At 35.4% G+C, this 27,553-nt stretch overlaps 1 protein-coding gene across 1 annotated transcript in view; it reads left to right on the top strand.

Moving 5' to 3' along the window:
* Positions 1 to 437: 437 nt before the first annotated feature.
* Positions 438 to 27,553, top strand: part of BUB1B (BUB1 mitotic checkpoint serine/threonine kinase B) — a 43,707-nt gene continuing 16,591 nt past the window's right edge. Inside the window, exons 1-13 of the mRNA XM_006176606.3 lie at positions 438 to 679; positions 3,082 to 3,228; positions 7,388 to 7,447; positions 7,861 to 8,005; positions 11,228 to 11,424; positions 18,073 to 18,242; positions 19,314 to 19,525; positions 19,700 to 19,791; positions 21,010 to 21,239; positions 24,944 to 25,056; positions 25,587 to 25,702; positions 26,279 to 26,328; positions 27,443 to 27,503. Coding sequence (XP_006176668.2) covers positions 645 to 679; positions 3,082 to 3,228; positions 7,388 to 7,447; positions 7,861 to 8,005; positions 11,228 to 11,424; positions 18,073 to 18,242; positions 19,314 to 19,525; positions 19,700 to 19,791; positions 21,010 to 21,239; positions 24,944 to 25,056; positions 25,587 to 25,702; positions 26,279 to 26,328; positions 27,443 to 27,503 — 1,628 coding nt within the window. The 5' untranslated portion in view covers positions 438 to 644. The remainder of the gene's footprint in view (positions 680 to 3,081; positions 3,229 to 7,387; positions 7,448 to 7,860; positions 8,006 to 11,227; positions 11,425 to 18,072; positions 18,243 to 19,313; positions 19,526 to 19,699; positions 19,792 to 21,009; positions 21,240 to 24,943; positions 25,057 to 25,586; positions 25,703 to 26,278; positions 26,329 to 27,442; positions 27,504 to 27,553) is intronic.

Below are 27,553 nucleotides of genomic sequence, written 5' to 3'. Positions count from 1 at the left end.
TTTTCTCAATTCAAGCATTGGGCAGGAAGCAGCTGGGTCACAACCACCTAAGAACTCTGGACACGTGGGAGTGGGAGACTTGGGGCAGACAGCCAGGGGTGGTCATAGCTTGGCCAGCCACCCTGGAAAAGAGTCAAGCCAAATGCAAGCACTCAAAGATCTCTCATTATACTCATAACATCAGAGAAATCCTGGTACTTAAACTGTCCCTCGCTCGGCTCAAAAATTAGCTCCAGAGCCAGGACACAGAGAGCACCTGCAGAGAATTTACACCACGTAAGCCTGCGGCACCTGTATAGCCATAGTCCCCAGAAACTACGACTCCCATTACGCACCGCGACCGCGTGGACTAAACCCGGGATAAACTACAAGCCCCAGAATTCCTTGGGTGAGAGGCGCGAGCGCGAAGGGGCGGAGGGGCGTAGCACGTCGTCCGCGCGGGACCGTTAAATTTGAAACTTAGCGGCTGGGCATGAGGGCTTGAGGTGGGTGGTTTGTGAGGGAGTCAGGTGCGTGCTTTTGTCCGGGGGCATCCTCCAGTCGCTTCAGTACCCCGGAGAGCAGATTGTAGAAGGAGGACCAGGCGGTCTGAGGTCTTAGGGAAGGGCCTGCGGCTGAACGAGGGCCTGAGCCGGGAATGCAGGATGGCGGCGATGCAGAAGGAAAGGGGTGCTCCGAGGTAGGTACTGGAGAAGGGCGGCTGGGAGCTGGGCTTGCGAGCCCCGGGGGGTCCTGGCAGGTGACAGAGGCTCCGCTCGGAGCAGTCCAGGGGAGGACCGCCACGGTCGGGAGAAGAGCAGGCTCGGCCTGAGCCTCCTTCCTGCTGGAGTCGGACTCAAGGAATGGAGGTGAAGATGCAGGCCTAGCACGGACCTCAGTGGGGTGAGGGCGCAAGAGAATCCTGCTGCATCCAGCTTCAAAGCCAAGGAGGCTCTGGGACGCCACGGGACCAGAGGGCTTGGAATTTGTCCTGTTTGTATCTCAGTCCAGCCATTTGCTAGCTGTTTGACCTTGGATATATCTTAACAAGGAAAATACTGCTGTTAATGTTACCATGCCGGGTTCTGGGAGAATTCAAAGTGTTTGTAAAGTAACTGACTCCAAATAAGTGCTCATCAAATGGTAGATGCTATCATTATGCCAGTAGCATAGTTAGAAATCTAAAGAGCTCTTCTCTGCAGGCTTGCTGCTCTTCCTTACCTATGGATATATGAGCTCTTCGGGGTTAGAATTCTGTATCCGTTTTCATTATGGGGTATACAGTACTTAGATAAATGCCATTTCACGAGCTCTTTAATTCATGCAAGGAATATTTATTAACTACCTACCAAGTGCTAGATGCAGCAAATAAATAAAAGACACAAAAATCCCTACCCTTATGAAGCTTAAGTTCTGGGGTGGGATGAGGGTAGGGGCAACAGACAATAAACAAGATAAAAAAACTATAAGTTAGATGGTAATCGGTACTAAAATATAATAAAACATTAGGGAGGAGAGGGGGTGGGTGCAATTTTAGATAGTTTTGAATAGAGGGCCTCACTGAGGTGTCATTTGGGTCAAGACTTGGAGGAAACTCAAGAGCTAGTCATGCATATACCTAGGGGAAGTACAAAGGATAGAGGGTGAGAGTTGGGGGAGGAAGGTGCACTTAGCAAGTAGCTGAAGCAGAATGAACCAGAAAGTAAAAGGAAATGAAGTTTAAAAAGTGAGGATGCAGGCATTGTAAGGACTTGGCGTTTACTCTGTATTTCAAAGTTACTGGAAAGTTTTGAGCAGAGGAAAGACATGATCTGACATGGGTTTGAATGGGATTACTTTGGCTGCAGTGTTGAAAAGACTAAAGGTAGAAAAGGATGGAAGCAGGAAGACCAGTTTAGAGGTAATTGAAATAATCCAGGCAAGAGAAGATGGTGGCTTGAGCCAGGCTGGAAACAGTGGAGATAGTGGGAAGAGGTTGATTCTGAATATGCTTTGAAGGTAGAACCAACGGGACTTGCTGAGTGACTGAGGGGGTGTCAAGGTCGGCGTTCAGATTTTTGACTTGAGTAAGTGGAAAAATGAAATTGCCATTTATTTGAAATGAGGGAAGGAGCAGGTCTTTGAGGGGGCATGAGTAGGAGGCAAGGAGGGAGCAATTCCAGATCGATTTTTTTGGACATTTAACAGAGATAGTTTAATTGCTATTTTAAGAACAAGAGAAGAAATTCAGATGAACTCAAGAAATAATTATTCAGTGCTTACTAGTGTTAGATCTTACATTAGTCTATGAGGATACAAAAATAAATGACATGGCCCTTACATTTACAGGATTCACACAAAATAGTTGAAAAGATATGATAAATTGTTAATCACTTACAATTTACTTTCTTGAAGAGTTTTAAGCTCTCATCAAGAAGGCCACGCATACTTTCACTTTATTTTGAGGAGTAGTGCCTATCTGTCTATTTTAAACCCAGAGATAGTGTCTCTCAGCCAGAAGTAGGCTTCTCTTTGACCACTGCAGAGCTCTGAAGTTCAGAGTATATACCTTTTACATTGATTGCTTCCAAAAAACTTTTGGGAATTCCCCTCATAGGCTTGATAGAATTGGGGGAGCCATTTGTGACCAGTAAACTGTATTTTTGTCTGCTTCTGCTCTGGACTACCTATATATATGAACTTCAGTTTTAACTCATCAGTTGAAACATGGGGTGTTAGTCTGATAAACTAATTTTGCTACTTTTAAATTAAACTAAAATGTGCATTCAGTGGCAGGCATCGAATTGCTTTTCCTCTGCCTTGCCAAATTTATAATACTTTTTTCCCTTCTTTCCTTCCTGCCGTAAACTTTATTCTTACAGTACTGTCTGCAGTACCCTAGCTGTGTTCTCTTCTGTTAGGCAATACTACAGCCATTAACTTGGAAACCAGGTCACAGAGAAGCTCAGAAGCTTAGAAGTATAGTAACACTACTAATGTTTCAGCCCACTATGTGCAACCCAAAGATCATGAATAGTCACTTTTCTGAAAACATTTACAATAATCTAGTGATATAATAACTCAGAGTTGGCATGAGATTTACTTTTGTTTCTCTCTTCACAGTGAGGTCATGTCCTTGGAGGGAGATGAATGGGAGCTGAGTAAAGAAAATGTCCAACCTTTAAGGCAGGGGCGGATCATGTCATCACTTCAGGGAGCACTGGCACAGCAAGAATCTGCCTGTAACACTGCTCTTCAGCAGCAGAAACGGTGTGTAGAATGGTTGGGGCTCAACCTGTCTTCATTCATCCCCAACTGTGGTAGGTAATGTGGGTGTGGATCCACGCAGGATGGCATAAGGAGGACTATTCTTCAAAAGTTAGGTAGTATGAGAATCTGTTTCCCTGCTGCTTTCTCATCACAGGACAGCTATCTAAAGATCTCAAGTGCAGTTAAGGACAAGAGCTATAGGATTTCATTTCACTATGGAGTAGCCAAACTCTTGTATCAATAGAAATACCTCTCATACAGGGGAGAACTGATAGGTAAAGCAAGTATCATATTGCAATATTTCCCAAAACTATTATGTCATTCTGGATCCCTAAATTTGATAGTAATCAATTAACAAAATTGCTTCCTTAGATTCTGAGTACTGAGCTAGAGTGAATCTGCTATCTTTTAATGTACTTAATTATTAACTTTCTAGGAAGGTATTTTGAGAACTGTGCCAAAAAGAAATAGTAGTCTTCAAAGAAAATGTAAACCTCAGAGGGAAACTGAATTTAACAAACTCAGGATAATGAAAAGCTGAAAAATACCACAGCATTATTCAAATGGACCTATGCAACTTGCTCTCCTTTGACGGAATTTGCTCTGCTTAGACAAACTTTTTTCAAAAAAGTAAACTAAAGTATTGGTTTCTACCTTCAATCTCTTGACCAAAAAAAATTCTCTTATAGGCAAATTATCATAATTTGGGGTTATAATGTAATGAACATCCTTGTTCATCTCATTGTATCTTTAAAAGCATTGTGTTTTATGGTTTTGTTTCACAGATGGTGGTGTTCTATTCTTAAATCTTGGTTCTGTGACATTGTAGTAGTTTTTCCACTTCACTAACTACTCTTCCTTTTTTCTAGTTGGCTTCCTACTGCATTTTACCCAAGTCTCTGTTCTCTGCGCTCTGTTCTCATTCCATATTCAAATTTTCCATGATTGTTTAACTACTATTTACATCTCTGACTTGCCTTTTAAATGTCTTTTTATCTACCTGTGACATATAATTACATAAATGTTTTACTAATATATTAAATACTGAATCTCTTGTCTAATACATGACCTGCCTTTTTCTACTCCATTTTGATTAATGGTACCAAAATTCATCTGAATGACCTTACTTCACTGCTCTGTCACTCTAATTTTATTTGGTCTATTAAAGTACTTAGTATGTATTTTATTTAGTTCATTAAAGTAATTATTACATATTAATTTACATACAGTGAAATGCCCAGAATTTAAGTGTATGTCTAATCAATTTTGACATGCATTTCAAGACACAGAACATTTTTATTACCTCAGAAAGTTCTCATGCCCCTTCCTAATTATTCTTCTTCCCCTCCTTCATGAAGCAACGTGATCAGATTTTCATCACCATAGGTTACTTTCGTTTATTCTAGAATTTTATATAAGTAGAATCATACGGTTCTTTCAGTATGTTTGTTTAGGCTTTTTCATGTTTCAGTGTTATCAGTAGATTGTTCCTTTTTATTACCGAGTAGTGTTCCATTTGTTTATTCATTCATCAGTTGATGGACATTTAGATTCTTTCCAGTTATGTGCTTTATAAGTAAAGCTGCTATGGATATTCTTGTGTAAGGCTTTTTGTGAACATAGATTTTCATTTCTCTTAGAGTAGAAATGCTGGGTCATAGAATAAATGTATGTTTAAATTTTGAAGAAACTGCTGGTTTTCCAAAGAGGCTGTAACATTTTATACTCCTATCAGCAATATATGAGGGTCTGTTTGCTCCAGATCCACTCCGGTATTTGGTGTGGTTAATCTTTCTCATTTCAGCTGTTCTGGTGGACATATAATAGTATCTCATTTTGGTTTTGCTTTCCATCTCCCATGTGAGCACTTTTTCACATGTTTATTGGCCTTTTATATCTGTTCTTTTGTGGTGTATTTGTTTAGCTATTTTGCCTAGTTTTAAAATTGGATTGCAGGAGTTCTGTATATAGTCTGTCTATCAGTCCCTTATCTATACGTGTTACAGATATTTTCTCCCAGTCCATGGCTATCTATTTTCTTCATGGTATTTTTTGACAAACAGAAGTTTTTAATTTTGATGAAGTTTAATCAATTAGTGTTTTTCTTTTAGTGCTTTTTGTGTCTTCTCTAGGAAATCTTTGCTTGCTGCAAAGGTGCAAAGATATTCTCCTGTAATTTCTTCTAGTAGCTTATTTTAGCTTTTATGTTTAGACCTGATTCATCTTAAATTTATCCTTGTATATGGTGTGAGGTTGGAGTAAAAGGTCTTCTGCAACCACCCCCAACCCCATATGAATGTCTAGTTGTTCTACCTCCTTTTTTTCCCTCTGTTTTATAAGGGGGTGGAGGGGTGATTAGGTTTGTTTATTTATTTGTATTTGGAGGAGGTATTAGGGATTGAACCCAGGACCTTGGGCATACTAAGCATGCATTCTACCACTTGAGCTGTACCCTCCCCTCTGCCTCCATTTGTTGAACAGGTTTTTTTTTCTTTCCCCATTGAATTGCTTTGGGGCTCTTGTCAAAATTCATTTGATTGTGTATGTATGGGTTATTTCTGGACTCTATTGTGTTCCATTGATCTAATTGTCTATCCTTTCACCAGTTATATATCGTCTTGGTTATGACTTGAAGTCAGGTAGAGTGAGTCTCCAACTTCTGTTGCTCTTTTTCAAAATTATTTTGGCTATTCTCGGTCCTTTGCCTTTCTAAATTTTAAAATCATCTTGACAGTTCTCGAAAAGAGACTGTTGGGATTTGGGTTGGATTGCATTGAATCCACAGATAAATTTGAAAGATCGCTGATTTTTATCAGTATGTGTTGGATTTTTTTGTCACAATTTCCGCAGATAATGTGCTTATCTCATACGGAAATCACCATATTAACTACATAATTATGGCCCCTTTTCTAATTTCTCCTATTCTTAAAATGTTACATGATTTATCTTTTTGAAATCTGTGCTTACATATTCGATATTTTCCAATTGAAGAACCACTAGTGGCTTGAAAAGGTGGACTCCAAATTCTTTAAATTTACATGTAAAGCAGTCCCTTCTTACCTCTCCAGTATCTCATTTTATTCCCAATACTGACTTTATGTTATAGCTTGCTTTCCTTTGGATGAATTCTCACACTTTGACAACTTTATTCAGTACTGATTTCCCTCTCTCTTGGAAAACTCTCTTTTTCTTTCAAATCTTAAAGTTCCTTCAGAGTCCCACCTTCTAAGACTGCTTCTGTGATACTTCTTTTTGACTTCATAAAGCCTTTAATATCCATTCTTGGCAATTGTAATATACTGTGCAGTTCTGTATTATTAATTTTTCCTTTATGTACTGTCTTTCTTATTAGAGCATAAATTCCTTTGTGTCAGGGACTATTTTTATCCTATATGTCAAACATAACCGCTTATACAGTTTTTATTGACTAAACACTTATCTAAATTGTGTTTTATTACCCAATACTTTTCCTCTATTCTAACTGGTCAATCTTAATGTAGTCTTAGCCTTCTGCCTTTCCCAGCTCTTCACGAAATCATATTTTACACTTTCTCTGAAGCATTCATTCACTTTATATATGGTATAATTCTCCCCTGACTAATGTTACCCATGGAATTTTTCTTTAAGATTCTTATTACTATATATTTGTGTGTGTGTTTATTTAGTGTCTTCAGTACTCTCATACACATATAAAATAAAGCTATCATTTATTGAGTACTTACTATGTCTAAACACTTCACACTTAAGACTAGTCAACCTAATAAGATAGGTACTATTATTATCCCCATTTTACAGATGAGGAAACTGAAAACAAAGTTTAAATAGCTTTTCTAATGTCACTCAGCTAGTGATTAGTGGAGCTTTATTGGAACCTAGGGAATCTTGTTCCAGAGCTTTAAACTGCTGTGTAATACCGCTCTTCTATATATTGTCTTGAAATTTCTCCAATTTCTACATATTTTTTTCTTCCTGTTATGTTATCAGGCAGAATCCTGATTATTTCTGTTCTTTTACTTTTTGTTTAACAAACCTTCAAACTCCAGTGCAGTTATCTAGATTGATATTAAACACTTAATAAATGAATACAAATGAAGGTGACACTTGCTTATTTGGCTCTTACCACTATTGTTTATGCTAATATTTTCTGTTTAAATTTCAGGGCATTTGAATCTGAAATTCGATTTTATGCTGGAAATGACCCTCTGGATGTTTGGGATAGGTGGGTCTTTTTTATTTAACAAGGGCAATAGAAACTTACAGATGAGTTTTTTATGACCATGCTTCTCAAACTGGGGTATATGGAGCAGTGTTTTAGAGTAGAGGGTAGTGTTTTGGGGACACAGAAACAGAATAATCATAGTGTATCTTCCTGAGTTATTCAGGACTGAAGAAATGTAAAGTTTGTATTATGTGACTGTGAGCTCCACCCTTCCATCACCATTCATATTACTTCCCAGAGGTACATGTTAGCAATATTTGGAAAAGTTTGAGGGATACAGGCTTAGGGCATGTCACTAAGGACCTCTAAACATACTTTCAATATGTTAGATATTTCTGATTTAAAATATTTGCTCCAGAATGGGTCTTAGAGCAAGACATGCTAAACTTTAAAATTATTCTCTTCCCATTCAGGTATATTAACTGGACAGAGCAGAACTATCCTCAGGGGGGGAAGGAAAGTAATATGTCAACGTTATTAGAAAGAGCTGTAGAAGCACTACAAGGAGAAAAACGATATTATAATGATCCTCGATTTCTCAATCTCTGGCTTAAGCTGGTAAGTCTTTCTCAAGTGCCACCTGAATTTAAAATATTAAATCAAGAGATTTTTCTCTAGAGGTTTTCTTGTACACCAAAAACTGGCAAAACCTCAGCCATTTGGTAGATACTATACATTTAATAAATACTCAATATTTGTTAAATTATTTCTACTTTAGAGGTGGATTTTACTATAAGGCTGTTTTTTTTAATCCCTTTAAAAGTGATCATAAGACTTGTATATCTCTCTGTGGGAGTGGTTTATTTATTGATTATAAACATCTTTGGGCCATGCAGCTATACTGAGGGATGATGTGTAGAAGCCAACACTTAGCAGTAGTACAGTTGTTTGGGGAAAAGCTTTTATAGGTGATTCTGGTATCCCTTTCTCCCCTTTTTGACTCATCACCATAAAAAAAATGATGTTTATTCTTCATCTCTTTGAGTTTCCTTCACCTAGTGTGTTACTACAATTAAAAATATTGATCTGACCACTTTATACCATCTTACTTGACATGTACTTCTGCTAAGAACACTTTTGAGGATTTTTAAACATCTTCATAAAAATGATGGCCAGGATTCCTCAGACATTAATTTCATTGCTTTTATTTTAAAAGAGATTAGAAAAAAGCAAGTGAAAAATATTTAGAATAGACTGTTAGATGATAGATATTGGATAAAATATATATAAAATAAATTTAAAAATAAAAAATTATTTTAAAATTGGTAATTAGGTCATTCTAAATAATAGAATATTTACGACAGCCATTGTAATTGATAAAGTAATACATTGGAAAGTATGAAGATTTCTGGCTAAAATATATCTCTTGAGGAGGACTTTTTTCAAATGTTATTTTTTCTTTTTTGTGTATATATTTTTATTGAAGTATGGTTGGTTTACAATGTTGTGTCAGTTTCTGATGTACAGCATAATGCTTCAGTCATACATGAATCAAATGTTATAAATTTTTAATGGATTTGGTGATCTTTACACAATTACTACCAGCTGAAATCCAAAGGATGTGAGGAAGATGAAATTTTCTGCTTTCAAGTTGATTTAGAAAATACATGATGCAGATCCTAAGTAGTACATTTCAAAGCCCTGTATTGTGAATGTAAAGACACTTACAAGTCACCAAAAAGATTTCATGAATTAAATATTTTTAACTGACCAATAATTGGTTAATCATACAAATCTGATCTATGTCAATAAGGTGGTAAGAAACTAGTAGATTAGGTTTATGAAATGAAAATATAGTTTGATTTTCAGACAGCCCTTCGTCCTATGAGGAGGATTTATCTTAAATTTCAAATAGTTACTAATATAGGAATTTGGGTTGAATCCTGAAGGCTTGATTATCTTGATTTCTGTAGGATGTTCGACGTATCTTGGCATCCTTATGGACAAGTTGGAGAAATTACCTTAGGGATAGTAGTTACAGGAATTTATAACAAAGGGTGGCACACAAAGAATGCTAAATAGATTTGTTAGTATGGAGACTAAGATTCCTGGTGGTACACTAATGGATTTTGTTCTTCATTCTATCCTATATAATACTCTTATATATGATTTATTAAAAGGTTGAATTAGATAAACCTCTAATGTGACTTTTAATCCCAGGATTCTATGATTATATTTAGTTGGAGCTATTAAAGTAACAATTAATTGGAATAATTTCTTTGTTCACTGTGTTAACCTGGTGCTGGTACTGAAGAGCAATGATTATTATAAAGTAAAAAGCATAGTCTAGGCCAGTACTACTGAAAGAATGGTCTTTAGACTCTTTAAGATAAGTACAAAAATTGAGAATAAGCATTTAGAAATTTTGTCAACAATTTCACATTACTACAACATCTAAGTGCATCATCATTTTTCTGGTAACTTCTATTATAGTTTTTAAAAATATCAGTCAACAATAGAATGGAAACTTTTAAACACACCCACACTCCCGAAACTGTTCCCTTCACCAGTGGTAATCTGAGAAGCACTGGTCTAGATAATCCTCAAGTTCGAATAATCAGCTTTAGACTGATCAGCAATAATCTGAACTTTGTACCTGGATAAAAAGATGCATATTAAATTATTTTGCTGTCTTTTTCTTAGGAGGAGTAACAGATGGGTTCCTCACACTGCTCCTTTCTTTTGCTTTGTGGAAAGATTCCTCCAGAGTTATTTATATAAGGGATAATAACAATCTAGCTAAGGAAAAATTTGTTCTTAGAAAATACCCAGTATTTTTAGTTGAAAGTGTAAAATTGTTTTAGTTTGGCTTTTTAAGGGTTACCAAAAAGATATGTTTAACTTTTGAATCTATTAATCTAACCATCTTGTCCTTTTATTTATATTATTTCTTAAGTGATCTCCTTCAGCACTCTGGAATAACCTGATCTGTATTGGTTGTCCCATGCTGCACCAGAACTATTCAGAAAGCTGTTAATGAAATGTAATCAATTTTAAGCTTTATTTATGTAGTAATTGATATCAAGGACTGGATCTTACACTGATAACACGTTCAGAATTATAACTGCTTGAAACAACATCATGTAAAGGAGAGCATTACTAATTTGGATAAGCAGAAAAACTCCATTTACTGAATTACTGCAAAATTAAACTATAAAATACTAGTTGCTTTTGTCAAAAATATAAATGAAGCATTTCATTTATTCAACCTTTTTCTACCAGAGCCTGGCTCGGGACTGGAATGTAATAGATAGCAATGTTTTCTGCCTTTGTGGGGCTTGCTTTATTGGGAAAGACAGATGGTAAGCAATTAATTGTAAATGTAACAAAAGAGAAAGAGGGAAAGTATTGAGTTGTATAGTAATATATACAAAGAGGACTTAACTGAGGCTACAAGTTTGGAAGAACTCCTGTTTTGCCTGTACCCCTGCAATCTTATAGTCTTCTATGTCTTTGCATATGCTATTTTCTCTGTCTAAAATGCCCTTTCTTTCCCATTCTCTACCTTAAATAAGTGTATTCCTCCTTAAGAGACATACTTCAGATGTCACACTTTCTTGAAGTCTTTCCCCCCATCTCTTTTTCTTACAAATCGATCTTTTACTTTCGTCTGCATTTTAGGTCTTTCCAATATATTCTTTATAATGTTGTATTATAATCAGTGTATTTTTTTCAATGCAGAAACTAAATACAGTATCTCCACTGATTGTTTGGCACATAATAGATACTCAGTAAGTCAAGAGAAATTGGTTAACTGTTAATGCTTTCAATTTGTTACAGGGGCATTTATGCAATGAACCTTTGGATATGTACAGTTATTTACATAACCAAGGAATTGGCATTTTACTTGCTCAATTCTATATCTCATGGGCTGAAGAATATGAAGCTAGAGAAAACTTTAAGAAAGCAGATATGATATTCCAGGAAGGGATTCAACAGAAAGCTGAACCACTGGAAAGACTGCAGTCCCAGCACCGGTAAACTGCTTCTCTGGAGCTTAACTCTTTAAAACTAATAAGATATAAACAGTCATTTTGCTTCTGAATAAAGTGCTCCCCAGGGATTAGCAAGTTAACTTAGTTACTATTCAATTTTTAAAAAGACATATTTAAATATTTTCTACTGTGGTAAAATCTACTCTTTGGTGTACAGTTCTATAAGTTTTCCCAAGTAAACAGAGACATGTAACCGTTACCATGATCGAGATACAGAATAGTTTCATCACTCCATAGAATTCCCCCATGATATATCCCTTTGTAGTCAACAACTACTCACAATCCCAACCCCTGGCAACCACTGATTAACTCTCCAGCCTTGTAGTTTTCCTTTTCCAAAATGTCATATAAATGGAATCATACAGTGTATAGTCTGGCTGCTTTCATGTAGCCTAATGCATCTGAGTTCTAAGAGTTCTTTATATAAGTCTTTTGTCAGCTAAGTGATTTGTAAATCTTTTCTCCCAGCTTAAGTCTGAGAGTGTCTTTTATAGAACAAAAGTTTTTAATTTTGAAGAAGTTTAACATAAATTATTTCTTGAATGGATCGTGCTTTTGGTATATCTGAGAATTCTGTCTAGCTGAGGGTCACAGAGATTTTCTCCTGTATTTTCATGCTGAAATTTTAGTTTTAGTTTTACTTTTTACATTTAAATCTGTGATCAATTTTGAGTTAATTTTTATGGAAGTTATCAGGCCTTTTTTTTTTTTTTTTGCATGTGAACCTCGGTTTATTCTTGTGCCATTTTATTAAAAAGACTTTCTCCGTTAAATTACCTTTGCATCTTTGTCAAAAATCAGGTGATCATATTTGTGTAGATTTCTTTCTGTTACTGAGTGAAACTGATTTGTTCTGTTGATCTATGTGTCTATCATCGCTGTATATCACACTGTCTAGATTGTAGTTTTATAGTATGGAAATCAGGTAATATGAATCCTCTAACTTTGTTCTTTTTAACTCTTCTAGTTCTTTTGACTTTCTATAGATTCTAGAACCAGCTTTCTGGGATTTTGATTAGTATTGTACATGAACAAGATATGGTTCTCCATTTATTTAGATCTTTGATTTCTTTGAGTGGGCTTTGGTATTTTTTATCTTTCAAGGAATTGGTCTATTTCATCTAAGTTGATGAGTCTATGGGTGTAGAATTGTTCATAGTATTCTCTTATTATCATTTTAATGTCTGTAGATTATGTAGTGAACTCCCTTCTTTCGTTTTTGATACTGATAATCCTCACATTGGTCTTCTCTTTTTTCTCTGTCAGTCTGAGTAGAAGTTTATTGATTTCTGTTGATCTTTTTAAAGAATCAGCTTTTGGTTTCATTGATTTTTCTCTTAATTGATTTTCTGCTCTTAATTTTACTAACTTCTGCTCTTTATTATTTCCTTTTTTGTGCTTGCTTTGGCTTTAACTTGCCCTTATTTTCTAATTTAAGGTGGCATTTGTAGCACTGATTTCTAGAACTTTCTTTTCTAATAGAAGAAATTTCTGTCTAACCACTGCTTTAGCTGTACCCCACAAATTTTGATATAATACTGTATTTTCATTTTCACTCAGTTCAAAATATTTCCTAATTTTCCGTATATCTTTTGATCCATGGGTTATATAGAAGTGTATTATTTAATTAGGAAGCATTTGGAGATTTTTCAGATATCCCTGTTACTGATTCCTAGTTTAATTCCATTGTAGTTAGAGATCATAATTTGTATGGTTTCAATTCTTTTGTGTTTATTAAGTTTCATTTTATGGTCCCAAGTATGGTCTATCATGGTGAATGTTTTATGTATACATGAAAAAAATATGTGTTTTCTGCTGTTTTGGAATGAAATGTTCTGTAAGTGTCATTTAAGTCAAGTTGATTGGTAGTCTGTTCTGATCTTCTATATCCTTGCTGATTTTCTGTCTACTTGTTCTATCAGTTATTGAGAGTGGAATTTTGAAGTCTCTTTTATGGTAAATTTATATTTTTCTTTTTTTAGCTCATAGTAAGTCTTGCTACATATATTTTGAAGTTCTGTTGTTCGGTGGGTACACATTTAGAATTCATCCCTTTATCATTATATAGTGTTCATCTTTATCCCTGGTCATACTTGTCCCAAGGTCAGCTTGATCTGATATTAACACAGCCACTCCAGCTTTCTCTAGTTTGCATGAATATCTTTTTCCTTTCTTTACTTTTTTTTTTTTATATGAGTTTCAGAGTTGTGCAACCATAGCCACAATCTAATTTTACAACATTTTTAACACTCCAAAATGGATCCCATGCTCATTAGTAGTCCCTCCTCATACCCACCCACCCCAGTTCTAGGCAATCACTAATCTGCTTTCTTTCTCTGGATTTGCCTATTCTGGACATGGCATATAAATTGAATCCCACTTTATGTGGTCTTTTGTGACTGGCTTCTTTCACTTAACATGTTTTCAAGATTCATCGTTAGGTAAACATAGTTGTGGCATATATCAGTATTTCATTCCTTTTTAAATTTTTTTGTTTGGTTGTTTGTTTTGGGGGGACATTAGGTCTATTTATTTATTTATTATTAGTTTTGGGTTTTTTTAATGAAGGTACTAGGGATTGAACCCAGGACCTCATGCATGCTAAGCATGTGCTCTACCATTTGAGCTATACCCTCCCCCTGCCTCATTCCTTTTTGTTGCTGAATAATATGCCATTCTATGGATATAATACCACATTTTCTTTATCCGTTCTATGGATGTACCACATTTTGTTTATCCATTCGTCATTTAATGGGCATTTAGGTTCTTTTCATTTTTTGGCAATTATGAAATAATATTGCTACAAACATTCATATTACAGGTTTTTGTGGGTTTCTTTTCACTTTTTTTTAACGAAGGGTATTCTCTTTTTATTGTACATAGTTGATGTACAATGTTATAAAAGTTACAGGTGTGCAATATAGTGATTCATAATTTTTTAAAGTTACACTCCATTTATAGTTATCATAAAATATTGGCTGTATTCCCTGTGTTGTACAATATATTCTTGTAGCTTATTTTATACCTAGTAGTTTGTACCTTTTAATCCCCTACTCTTATATTGCCCCTCCCCTCTTCCCTCTTTCTGCTGGTAACCACTAATTTGTTCTCTATATCTGTGAGTCTGCTTCTTTTTTGTTAGGTTCACTAGTTTGTTGTGGTTTTTTTTTTTTTAGATTCCACATATAAGTGATATACAGTATTTGTCTTTCTCTGCTGACTTATTTCACTTAGGATAATCCCCTCCAAGTCCATCCATGTTGCTGCAAATGGCAGGATTTCTTTTTCTCATGGCTGAGTAGTATTCCACTTTATATATATATACCACATCTTTATCCATTCATCTACTGATGGACACTTAGGTTACTTCTATATCTTGGCAATTGTAAAAAATGCTGCTATGAACACTGGGGTGCATGTATCTTTTCAGATTAGTGTTTTTGTTTTTTTTTTTTTCAGTTATATACACAAGAATAGAATTGCAGGGTCATATGGTAGTTCTATTTTTAGTTTTCTGAGAAACTTCCCTACTGTTTTTCTACAGTGGCTGCACCAACTTACATTTCTACCAATAGAGTACAAGGTTTCCCTTTTATCCACATCCTCGCCAACATTTGTTATTTGTGGTCTTTTTGATGATAGCCATTCTGACAGGTGTGAGGTGATATCTCATTGTGGTTTTGATTTGCATTTCCCTGATGATTAGTGATACTGAGCATCTTTTCATGTGCCTGTTAGCCATCTGCATTTCCTCTTTGGAAAAATATCTATTCAAGTCTTCTGTCCATTTTTTAAGAAGATTGCTCCTTTCACTTTTAACCTGTCAATGTCTCTACATTTTAAGTGTTTTTATACACAGCAAAGAGTTGGATGTTGTGTTTCTCTCAACTTTCACAATATATTTTATATGGCCTATTTAGAACATTTTAATAGAATTATCAATTTTGTGGGATTTAGAGCTATTATTTTATTATTTGTTTTCAGTTTATTCTCTTATCTTTTGTTCATCTGTTGCCCCTTTCCTGCCTTCTTTTGGATTATTTGAATATACTTAAATAGTATTTCATTTTGTTTTATTAGCTTTTTTTTTTTAAGTGGTTGCTCTAGGGTATGTAATACATATATCTAACCTTTCACAGTCTACTTAGAGTTAATATTTTACCACTTCGAGTAAAACATAGAAACTTTATAACCATGTATGTTCTTTATCTTCCCTACTTTTTTGGTATACTGGTCACATGTATTACATTTACATACGTTGAAAACCCCATCAGACAATGTTATAGTTTTTGCTTTTAACAGCCATACCTAGTTTAAAGAACTTAGGAGAAAAAAAATAGTCTTTTGTATTTACCATTTCTGTTCTTTATTTCTGAAGTTCCAATTTCTCCTCTGATATTTCCCCTCAGCCAGAAGAGGGTTTTTTAAGCCATTCAGTTAGAGTGAGTCTTTTGCCAATAAATTCTCTTAGTTTTTCTTCATCTTCATTCCTGAAGGATATTTCACTGGATGTAGAATTCTGGGTCAAAAGTTCTTTTCTTTGAGCATGTTAAAGATGTTCCACTGTCTTCTGGATTCCATGATTTTTGATGGGAAATCTACAGTCGTTTGGATGGTTCCTCCCCTCTTATGTAATGTGTTGATTTTCTCTGGGCAAGTTTAAGATTTCTTTTCTTTAACATTGCTTTTCAGCAGTTTCATTGTGATGAGTCTAGGTGTGATTACCTTTGCATTTAATCCATTTGGGATTTACTGGGCATTTTATATTTGTAAATACATGACTTTCACAAAATTTGAGAAGTTTTCAGCCATTATTTTTAAAATACTTTTCTATTCCTGTATCTTTTTCTTCTGGGACTTCAGTTACACATATGTTAGACTTTTTGATATTATTCTACAGATCCCTAAAGCTCTGTTCATTTAAAATAATTTTTTACCCTTTATTCTTTCTGTTCTTAAGGGTTGCCAACTTTTATCGATTTGTCTTCAGGTTCATTTACTCTTTCCTCATCCATCTCCATTCTGATATGGAGTGTATCCAGTAAGTTTTTTATTTTAAATATTGTATTTTTCAGGTCTAAAATTTCCATTTGATTCTTTTTTATAGTTTCTATGTGTGCTGAGAACTTCTATCTTTCCATTCATTTCAAATACTTTTACCTTTATCTCATGGAGCATCATTTTAGTAGCTACTTTAAATCTCTGTCTGAAAATTCTAATGCTTGGGTCATTTATGCTTGTATCTATTGATTTTTTTTTCCTGTGAGAATTAGTCACATTTTCCTGGTTCTTTGCATGTCAGGTAATTTTGGATTATTTCCTGGATATTTATCCTGTTATTATTAGACTCTGGGTCCTGTTGGTTGATGTCCCCTGGAGAATGTTGATGTTTTTGTCTTATTACTAAGCAACCAACCTTTAGATATCATAATTTCCTTTTCATCTTATATGGGTATTGATTCCGGTGATAGTTCAGTTTTCAAAACCTTTGGGTCTATCCTATGTGTCTCTTGCTCTGGGGTTAATCTAGGACTTGGATGGTGGTTTATATTATAGTTCAGTTTTCAGACCCTTTTCTGTGCAGCTTTGGGTCTGCCCTGTGTATGCATAGCTCAGGAGTGAGTCCACTGCTTGTGTCAGTTCATATACAGAATTAGGAGATTCCCTTCTTCAGCTTATCCTCTTCAGTATTTCTCCCATAATCATTGGCCCTCAGAGTCCCCTTGTCCCAGTCCTCTGGCCAGAAAGATGCAGTTTCTGTAGGAGTTTTAGTTTTCCATACCACCAGTGTAACAGTTCAAAACTGTGAGGGAAAGAGAAGAAGGGAAAAAAAACAGGAAACAAACCTGCGTGGGTTGTCTTCAAGTTTGACTCCTCTCCACAGTCTACTTGCTTTTGTTTACTTTTCAGAGGGCTCGGTTGCTTTTTTGTATTTTGTCTAGAGTTTTAAATTCTAATTAGAGAGAGGCTATCGTGGGCTTATTCCATCTTGGCCAGCATTTGCCATTTATTCAGTTTTTTACCCTTTTGATAATACTTAAACTTTGGCAGAAGCACAGGAAGTTGTCTTAAAACTTCTGCCAGCTTCGCTAAAGTAATATGTCATGTTGGATGTAACTTCATTTCATACGATTCAGAAAGAATAGTGGGGTGGTGGGGAGGGTGGAGATTCTGTGTAGAGAGAAAAAGAGACATACAAACAGTGATAAAATAGATGTGGCAAGATGTTAACAATTTGTGAATCTAGGTAAAGGGTATATAGGTGCTCATTTACTCTTTCAACTATTTTGTAAGTTTAAAAAGGTGATGGGAAACTCTGATCTTAATAAATTCTATAATCTTAATCTTAATCACCCTGATCTGATCCTGAGATCAACCTACTGGTACTCTTCAGAGTATTTTTAATTGGTCAAATTTGGGCATATACAGGGGGAGCTAAATCATTCTAGCCAAAACCTTCTCTAATTTCAGCGTGGCTTTCTTTATTCTTGAGAGAATAAACACTTTCCTTTGGTTATTTTTGTATATTTGTTCCCCTATCCTACTCTTCTCCTGCTTCAACAAATTAGAAATTTTGAATCTGGTGAGTAGTGGTCATCTCACCAAGTGTTAATTGTCCATTCTCTTTAGACAATTCCAAGCTCGAGTGTCTCGGCAAACTCTGTTGGCACTTGAGAAAGATGAGGAGGAGGAAGTTTTTGTATCTTCTGTACCACAACGAAGCACACTGGCTGAACTAAAAAGCAAAGGGAAAAAGACAGCAAGAGCTCCAATCAGCCGTGTAGGAGGTGCTCTCAAGGGTAAGTTTAAGTGTTATTATTGGAAGCTGTTAGTCTTGGGTGGTAGGCAAATTATGTAAGGAGATCATGTATAAACATATATATGTGGGCACTGTACTAGTGTTCTGAGTACTAGGCAGCAAAAAAGGAGAGCTGAGATCATGGTATGCAGTAAAACCAAAACATATCAGCATTTTGTGTCTTAAGAAAAATCCAATACGTAGGAAGCATCTAGAGTTTGAGTTGTGAGTTGAAAGAAGATGTGCAATAATACAGCAAGTATTATCAAAGTAAAGCTTACATGTACCAAAGCCTCAAAGAATGTATTAATTTGGTCTTCAGCTTTTTGGGGCCAGAAATTAGGCTCTCATTATATACCTAAAGATGATCAGCAATAAGCGTTTCTTCAAATATACAATTTTTTAGGGAAATTTTAGGATCACAGCAAAATTGAGCAGAAGGTACAGACAGCAATAAGCTTTTAACCAAATTTATAGCGGTTAGATGTGTCAACCAGATTTTTAAAAATTCTCTTATCCCACTCCTGGCATCAACTTTTAATGCTCAGAATGTTTCTTAGAGATCCTAGAGTTTGGGCAAAGGGAGTATTGTCCTAAAGAATATTTCATCTAGATCATGATTAAGCTGGATTCTAATTAGCAGCCCCACAACAGAGAATACCACTAATAAATTGGCTGACTTGTTTTTTCTAGATTCAGTACTTTTCAGCTGATTTCCACTGAGAGAAAATTTTAAACTGAAAAACAAAGATTAAGATTAGGTTAGTCTCTGATAAAATTAGACACTATTAGAATGATGACTGAAGGAAGATGTAGAATTTGTTTTTTGGATATCTATGAGTAAAACATTATAGATGAGGGAAAGGAGGAAGGGTATGAGTAACAAATACAGAATGGATTTAAAAATTACTAACTTGATACATTTAAGTTTTTTAAAATTATTATTTAAAAAATATGCATCTATGGTATTAGAAATAATCTCCTTGATTTGAGAAAGAATTAGGTATACTTTATTGGGCATCTAAATTGATAATTAAAGGTTTTACATGAAGTTTTAATAATTTTCTCTTAGCTCTAAGCCAGAACAGAGGACTCCAAAATCCAGTTCCTCAACAGATGCAAAGTAATTCTAGAATTACTGTTTTTGATGAAAATGCTGATGAGGCTTCCAGAGCGGAGTCTAAGCCTACAGTCCAGCCATGGACAGCACCCCCTGTGCCCAGGGCCAAAGAGAATGAGCTGCAAGCCGGCCCTTGGAACACAAGCAGGCCTTTGGAGTACAGGGTAAGGACTCTTAGATCCAGTGCATTAGATTCGACATAACAACAACTTCAAACTTAGAGTAGAGGAGTATTTTTAGCATCTCTTTTAATTCCTGTTGAATAATTAGGCATGGTCTGCATATGTTGTGTCAGAATGTAAAACTATGGTAATTTTAGTTTTCTTCTTTATCGCCAGCCTCGTGGCAGTACAGCTTCTATGACAGCTGTTCCCTCTGTGCTTCCCAGTTTTACTCCATATGTGGAAGAGACTGCACAACAACCAGTTATGTGAGTTCGGTTTCCAGATATTTTGAGGTGGGAATTATTAAGAGTGATCAGGAGCACCTATCTTAGTTCCCAAAGGCATTTTCTCCTTTGTGGGGATGAAAGTAACCAGACAAAGTTTTGTTTCCTTTATGTCTATATTTTTTGGAGTATGTTAGGGCTAAAAGACCATTTGGTAATATTCTTATTAAGGAATAAACTTAATGGGTTTATATTTACATTATTGTAGTCAAAAGTAGTCACTGTGATTTAAGTGAGGTGTTCTACCTTTGTTATTGACAGTAATTAGAAATAATGGCAGTTTTTCCTCTTAACTTCTTTTTTCTTTCTGGATGTCTTTTTTGTTTTCTTCCTAACCCTTGGGATTTCTGTTTATAAGAAAAAGTATGATCTGTGATGATTAGATATCAGGCAGTCCAAGGTTTAGTCTAATATGTAATATTGCGAGGTTCTAATACTAGGTCGTGTCCCATTGCAAGAGTTTCCTCAAAACTAATCTATAACCCCTTGCTATATGCTAGGTATGATGTTTATGCAGGTTATTCATAGATGTCCTTTATCAGTTGAGCAAGTTGAGGAAGCCTTTTAAGTATGTAGATGCTTGGAGCATTAAAAGTTTGGATTCAGTGTACCTGAGGTAAGGACCAGGTATCTTCAGTTGTAAAAAGTTACATAAGGAAATAAATATATAAGTGATATGTAAGTGATTCTGAGCCACAGCCAGGATTGAGAACATCTGCCCTATCCTGGTTGAGGCACTATATTTCATTCTTTTCAAACCTACATTACCATTCTTATTCTTCCCCTTCAGCTGAGAAACTGGAATTTCACATCATCAGTTCCCCAAATGCTGTATTCCTAACTAATTTTGGGGGATGCTTAAGAGTGGAAAATGGGCTTTATTGCATAGGTTAATTTCATTTTGTACACTGGGTTTGATTAAGATATGGTATTTAGCTTTATTTTTACCTGTAAATAAGCTATTTGATAACACTAACTTATAGCTAATTTCCTTCCTCATCATAGTAGTGCTCAGAACATAACAGTTGATGGATCATGTAAATTATTTTTAACCTCTATTCTCAATCTTACTTGTTTTTGTTTTTGAAATCTATTACATATAGTCCCTGTACTTATATTGTTCCTTTGTTTTGTCAAAGCATGTAAGAAATAACTCATTTGATCTACTATGGTGAATAATCATTATCTTGCTTCTTTTAGGACACCATGTAAAATTGAACCCAGTATAAACCATGTTCTAAGCACAAGAAAGCCTGGGAAGGAAGAAGGTGATCTCCTGCAAAGAGTTCAGAGCCATCAGCAAGAGTCTGAGGAGAAGAAAGAGAAGATGATGTACTGTAAGGAGAAGATTTATGCAGGAGTTGGGGAGTTCTCTTTTGAAGAGATCCGGGCTGAGGTTTTCCGGAAGAAATTAAAAGAGCGAAGGGAAGGTATGTGTATTGATCTAGTTCAAGTTTGTAAAAATAACTTAGGTGTAGGAAGGTTGATTTGATATGTTAAGTCTGAGGAAAATTGCCCCATTGTGTGTACCTTTATGTGATGCTTCTATGGTTTCTGTGTTTCTCTTTAAGTTGAACTTCTTTTGCTGCTTTCCATGAAACCCCTGGGGAAAAACACTAAGCAACTAAATTTGTGTTCAAAAGTAAAGGAGGAGAAGCTCTGAACTGCACGAACAATTCATATTTCCCTGCAATAGGCAGATAGCGATAATCCCTGACGTGCATGTACATGCCGTGCCTTTACATTAAGTGCTTTTCCTAATATTTTCTAAATATTTCACTTTGAAAAACTGGAAATTTGGGGAAAATGGGAAATGGTTCTGATTCTGAAGCCTAGAAGTACTTGGGGGCAAGAGGTAGTACAGAACAGGCTTAGAGTAGGAGAGTATAGCATTTACAGCTTAAGGCATTAGAAGATGAGCGAGAGTACAGAAAAGAAGGTAGGGAGTCCAAAAATGAATTTCATCCATTTAGACATTTTTACTAGGATCTATACCAAGAAAGAAGAAATAAATGTTTGAGTTTTGCATTTTTTTTTTTAAATCATACGCATCCAGAATAACCTACAATTGTAGCTGAGCTCACTTAACAGGATATGGCATTCATAGGGCTAACTTGGAAACTTAACCATCACTCATAATTTATTTGAGAAAAAAATTATTTCAGAGTTCCAGGTGACAAGTTAGAAGCAAACCTCTGTAAAGCAGACTGTTAGTAAGTTTGGAATTGCCTTCATTTGTTACATCAGCTAGTGCCTTCCAAGCCTGACAAAAGTACTCTGGGCTCAAATAATACGTTGAAAAATGGAATCTCTCTGTGTAGGTAGGAGACAGGGAATGGTTAAAGAGCAAGGAGCTAGTTTAATAAAACTTTTTAAAAAGTAGGAATGACCCCAGCAAAGAAGCAGGCTGGTAAGATGGCTCATTATGGGCTAGAAAAGGAACTGGGTACTTAAATAAAAACTACTCTTTCCTAAAGGGAAGGATCTAGCTATACCAGGTCTATAAAAGTAAAATTGTGTGTTTTATTCTCAACTAGCCAAAGAAGGACCTGAGCTAGGGTTAGTTGGGATTTGAGGAGTTAAAAAGAGGTATTGACCTTTGAGGATATTATAATACTCATTTCCTAAGCTTGTCTCTCAATCTAGTTCATGAATGTGTAATTTCCACTATTTATAGCTTATACTCTTATAAATCCTCATGCCCGTGAGAAAGTGATTTCTTGTTATACTGAAAACTAGCTTCAAAGATGGTTGCTGACTACTTACTCTAAGGCAGATATACGAGAAATGAGAAAGCCACAGGCAGAGCCTAAAGTCAATTTTTTCTTCCCATTGCTACTTCCAGACCATTTTCCCTTTTCTCCTTTAAAAAGCTTCCTTCAGGTTCATGTCTTCCAATTTTTCCCTCCCTCTTGAACCTCTTTAAGTGATCTCACCTCTGACTTTTTAGTCACGTAGTCATTCATTAATTGACCAAGCACCTGGCTCATAGCTTACTTTCTGCCCCTACACCATCCACTATATTGTATTCACCTGGCAAAACCAATCCTGGTCAAATCCAGCTGTCTGCTCACACTCTGTACCTGCATCCAAGTAGTTTAAATGTAGCTAGAGAAAAATGCAACTGTATGTATTGGTCTCAGCTTAAAATTCTTGATCACAAATCTAAAACAAGCATTTACCATTGCCTAAAAGTCTTAACTAGTTTCTTGATAGGTGATTTTTTTCTTTCTGCTAAACAACTAATTTAATTTTCTCTCATATTTTCAAATCTTCTACATCTTTGTCCCTCCTCACATATAATCCTGTTTCTAACTTTATTGAGACTAGAAGGAATATAACGGTAACTCCATTTTCTTCCACCAAATCTGCCATATCTGCAATCTGTACCTATACCTATATACTCTAAAATTCTTTCTGTGAAAGTTAACATCTCTCTGTTCCTATCAAAGGAGTCATTCTTTTTTCTTCCCCCTGCAGCGTTTTCCCTTTTTACTAAACCATTCTCACCAATTTATACATATATACACTAATGTCTCCATTCTTTAAAGAAGGAAACAGACTCCATCATCCTCATGTTCTTCTCCAGCTACTACCCCATTTTTATACTCCCTTGCACAGCAAAATCTGGGGGGAATTGTAATCTTCTTTAATATCTATTATTTCTTCATGCATCCCTTCTATTCCATTGAAGCAACTCTGATCACAGTCTCCAGAAACTTCCAATGGCTGTTTCTCAGTCCTGATTTTTATTGACCTTTTGGCTTCTTTTGGCAGAGTTGATGAAGTACTACTTTATGAAATGCTTCTCTTGGCTTCTTCTTTGATGTGTATTCCTTCTCAGTTTCCTTTACTGCTATTCTTCTCATTCTTCTTCCTAAGGCCCAGAAGAAAGTCCTGGAATATTCCAGTTATCTTTTCTTTCTACAACTATCTTTAGGTAATAGGTTGAATACTGTTCATAGTCCATGGACTCTCAAATTCATATCCCCACCCCTGGCATTTCACCTGAACTCTAGACTCATAGTTTGTTGCCTGCATCTTTTGGCTATACTAATCCATTGACATTTTTAACGCAACATAGCCAAAAACAGTTATTGATTTCTGTCACAAACCACACCCCAAAATGCAAATGTACCACAGGCTTCCCCGTCTCAATAAGAGGCATCACCATGCACCCAGTTGATTCAAGCCAAAAAAAAGAAGTCATGTTTGATCCTTCTTTCCTTACCATTCCCCCACATCTCATGAATAAGCCTATCAATGTTACCACCAAAAATTTTTATATATCTTTAATTTATCACCATTCCCATTATTACCTTATTCCAAACCAGAGTCTTTTAGCTGGACTACTGCAGTTAGACTTTCTGCCCTTATTCTGGCCTTATCACAGTCCATTTTGTTCACAGCAAATTGTCTGTTTTAAAAAGTCAGGTCATGTCACTTAAAATTCTCCAGTGTTTTCTCATTGTCTTAGAATGTGATATAAACTATTTATGCCTACATTATTTGGCCCCTGCCTGCCTCTCCAATCTCGTCTTTTACTTTTCTCCCTCTTACTATGCTACAACCATACTGGCCGTCCTTTGGATCCTTGAACACAATGATCCTGCAATAGGGCATTTGTGCCAACTAGTCCCTTGGCCTAGAATCTTTCCCCAGATCTTTATATGACTGGCCCCTTGTTATCCAACTTACAGCCTTATAAGGTAACTTTCTTAGACGATCTTCCCTGATCACTGGACTTAAGTAGCCCCTGACCTCCATCCCCCTACCAAGTCACACATTGTCATTTCACCTATTTTATTTTTAACACTGATTTTCTTGTTAATTTGTGTATGTCTTTGTCCCCCCTCAAATTGAATGTTAACATCACATGACCAAGGACTTTGTATTATATAATACTAAAATGCTCAAAGTTGTGCTTGGTACATAATAGATACTCTATTTTTTTGTTGTTGACTGAATGAATAAAAGAATAGAAACCTAGACCTCAGGTTGAGGACTTTGCTTCATTTGTGTCATTCTCATCTGTAAAATAGTGTATGTGTTGAGGACATGAGCCCCAAAGACAGTTTTTGACAGAATAAATTGCTATGAGGAGTAATGCCTCAGCCAACTTTACTGTTTCTAGCTGAGCTACTGACCAGTGCAGAGAAGAGAGCAGAAATGCAGAAACAGATTGAAGAGATGGAGAAGAAGCTAAAAGAAATCCAAACTACTCAGCAGGAAAGAGCGGGTGATCAGGTCATTTCTCTTTTTTCAAAACATAAAACTAATGCTTATTGAGACCAATTTAAACAATATAAAAATAAAGAAGGTAAAAGTCCTGCCAGCACCCATTCAGAGTTTCTGGTAGTTTCTTAGCTATTAGTAGCAGCAAAGTTGAGCAGGAAAGTAATTTAACAAGTGACTTCAAATGGAATTTGTGGCATATAAGTGATGCAATTTATTGACTTCTTAGTTATACACTAAATCACTGTACTGTTACTTCTGACTTTAGCTTTTTATTCTAGTCATGAGCCATTAGTATGGGATTCGCTGAAGAAATTCAGTGTGTGTATATGTTTACCACTACTCAGTTGAGTACAACAGTACCAATTTATACTGCAAACATAAATTACTGGGAAGAACTTTTGCAGTACAGACATTTTATATGGCTAATGGATGGCTAGGGGAAGAGTATAGTAAAGTTAGTTTTGGAGCTAAAGCTTGAAAATAGGTAGCATTTTCTGGATAAGAGGAACACATTGATTTTGTTTATTTAACGTAAACAGCAAGAAGAGAAGATGTCTACAAAGGAGATGACCGAACCGCAAATTGCTTCAGAGTCTCAGGAAATACAAGGAATGGCTCTATCCAGTTCTGTTTGCCCATTAAACTCTTGTGGCAGGTATGACCACATTGGTGGAAGGGATGATGCTTATAGGGGGCATTTAGAAGCAGCCTTTGACTCTCCAGTGACTTAAAGTCTCCTTGACTTTTTTAGTATCAAGACATGATTTTTACAAGTCTCTCACAACATAAGCTTTGATGCTGATGAGGGAGGTTTGGATACTGGCTTTTTTCCATGAAAAAACATACATGTTTCTTATAAAAATTATCAAATATAAAAAATTTTGTAAATGATAAAACCACTCATTTCTACCACCAAAAGATGACTACTGTTAACATTGGTATCTCTCTCCTTATGTGTTATTTTGGTTCTGTTTTATAAAAATGAAAGTTTACCATTTTGTAATCTGCTTATACTGTTAATGTAACTTAACATCTGCTATCAAATATATTTCCATAACAATTTTAATGATTGAAGTTTCTATCTTAAAGAATTCGGATTGATGGTACTAGAATATTTTCTCTATCTTAGAGTGAAGATTATATTTAATAAAAAAGCCTCTTGGACTTTTAAGAATTAAATAATTCCTTCTGTGGGTACCAAGCACATTTTTTAAAACAAATTTCTTCACAGGGAAACTTCACTTGCAGAAAATATTTCGCAAGAACAACCTCATTCTAAAAGTGAGTTGTATTTGACAGTCTGATGAAGAACTTGCTGATAACAGATGCATTATATAACAAGTATAAATACTTTTCTTGATTATGGTAAAAGGAGTTGAAAGAAGGCAGAGGGGGACTAAAGTATTACTGTTTCTTGGAATCATGGAATTCAGTTATAAACATATGATTCAAGATAGGTTAGACATTTGAAAGAATATTTTTGTGAAATGACTCATGCTTTAAAATACTCAGTTTAAATGTAAAATTAAATTTATACTAACTGCAAAATCATCTTCCACTCTAAGCTAAGCATATCAGTAGTACCCAACAGCCAAGACTGGAAAGTGGTTTTTTTAGAAGAAAGGAGGGAAAAAAAGCTTAAAACTAAAGCTGTTTTATATTAAATTTGTTCTCTTTTCAGAAACACGTTAAAAGTGGTAGAAACATAAATATCCACCTATATAAGTAGTTTAAAAAAATTCAGTTGAATCTAATTAAACCTCTAATTCTAACCATCAATTTATAGGAAATGCAAAGCCTGGAAGAGCATGTGAAGTAAAAATATACTTGGCAAAAAATCCAGCATTGTGTAGTAGACAACCCAGTTTCTAAAACAAAAATTTACTAACGAAAAAAAAAGCCCTATAGAATAAAAGCAATTTAAGAGGCATTTCAACTAGTCACAGTGTATGAATTTACTTTACATTCCTAATTCAAACTTTCTAAAAAGTTTTGAGTATAAAATGTGAAACTTCTGACTGGATATCTGATATTTAGAAATCATTAATTCTATAGATATGATCATATTTTGAGATTATGCTTTTTAAAAAAAGGCTCTCTCTGAGGAACATATACTGAAATATTTACAAATGCAATGTTACGGTATTTTGTATTTGCTTCAAAATAATCCAGAGTTGGGTTAGGTTTGGGGAGTAGTGGTGGGGAATAAAGATAAAACATGTTTAGATAATTGTTATTAAATGATAACTAGTTTTATATATTTGAAATTATTTATTATAAAAGACAAATAGATTGTCTTTTTGCTTTCAAACAATAAAACTGTTAATTGACCTAGTTGTCCTGAAGAGTAGGGCATTTACTCTTAAGAATGTAAATCTAGGCTCTCTTTCTGTAGGTTCCAGCGTACCTTTCTCCATTTTTGACGAGTTTCTTCTTTCAGAAAAGAAGACTATCAGGTTTGAGGTTTTTCTGTTTTGTTTTGACACTTAAAAGTTTTCTCTTATTA

This window comes from Camelus ferus, chromosome 6 (genome assembly GCF_009834535.1).
Source record: "Camelus ferus isolate YT-003-E chromosome 6, BCGSAC_Cfer_1.0, whole genome shotgun sequence".
Classification (NCBI taxonomy): Eukaryota; Metazoa; Chordata; class Mammalia; order Artiodactyla; family Camelidae; genus Camelus; species Camelus ferus.
The sequence above is the reverse complement of the archived record's forward strand: the minus strand, read 5'-3'. Positions and strand labels throughout refer to the sequence as shown.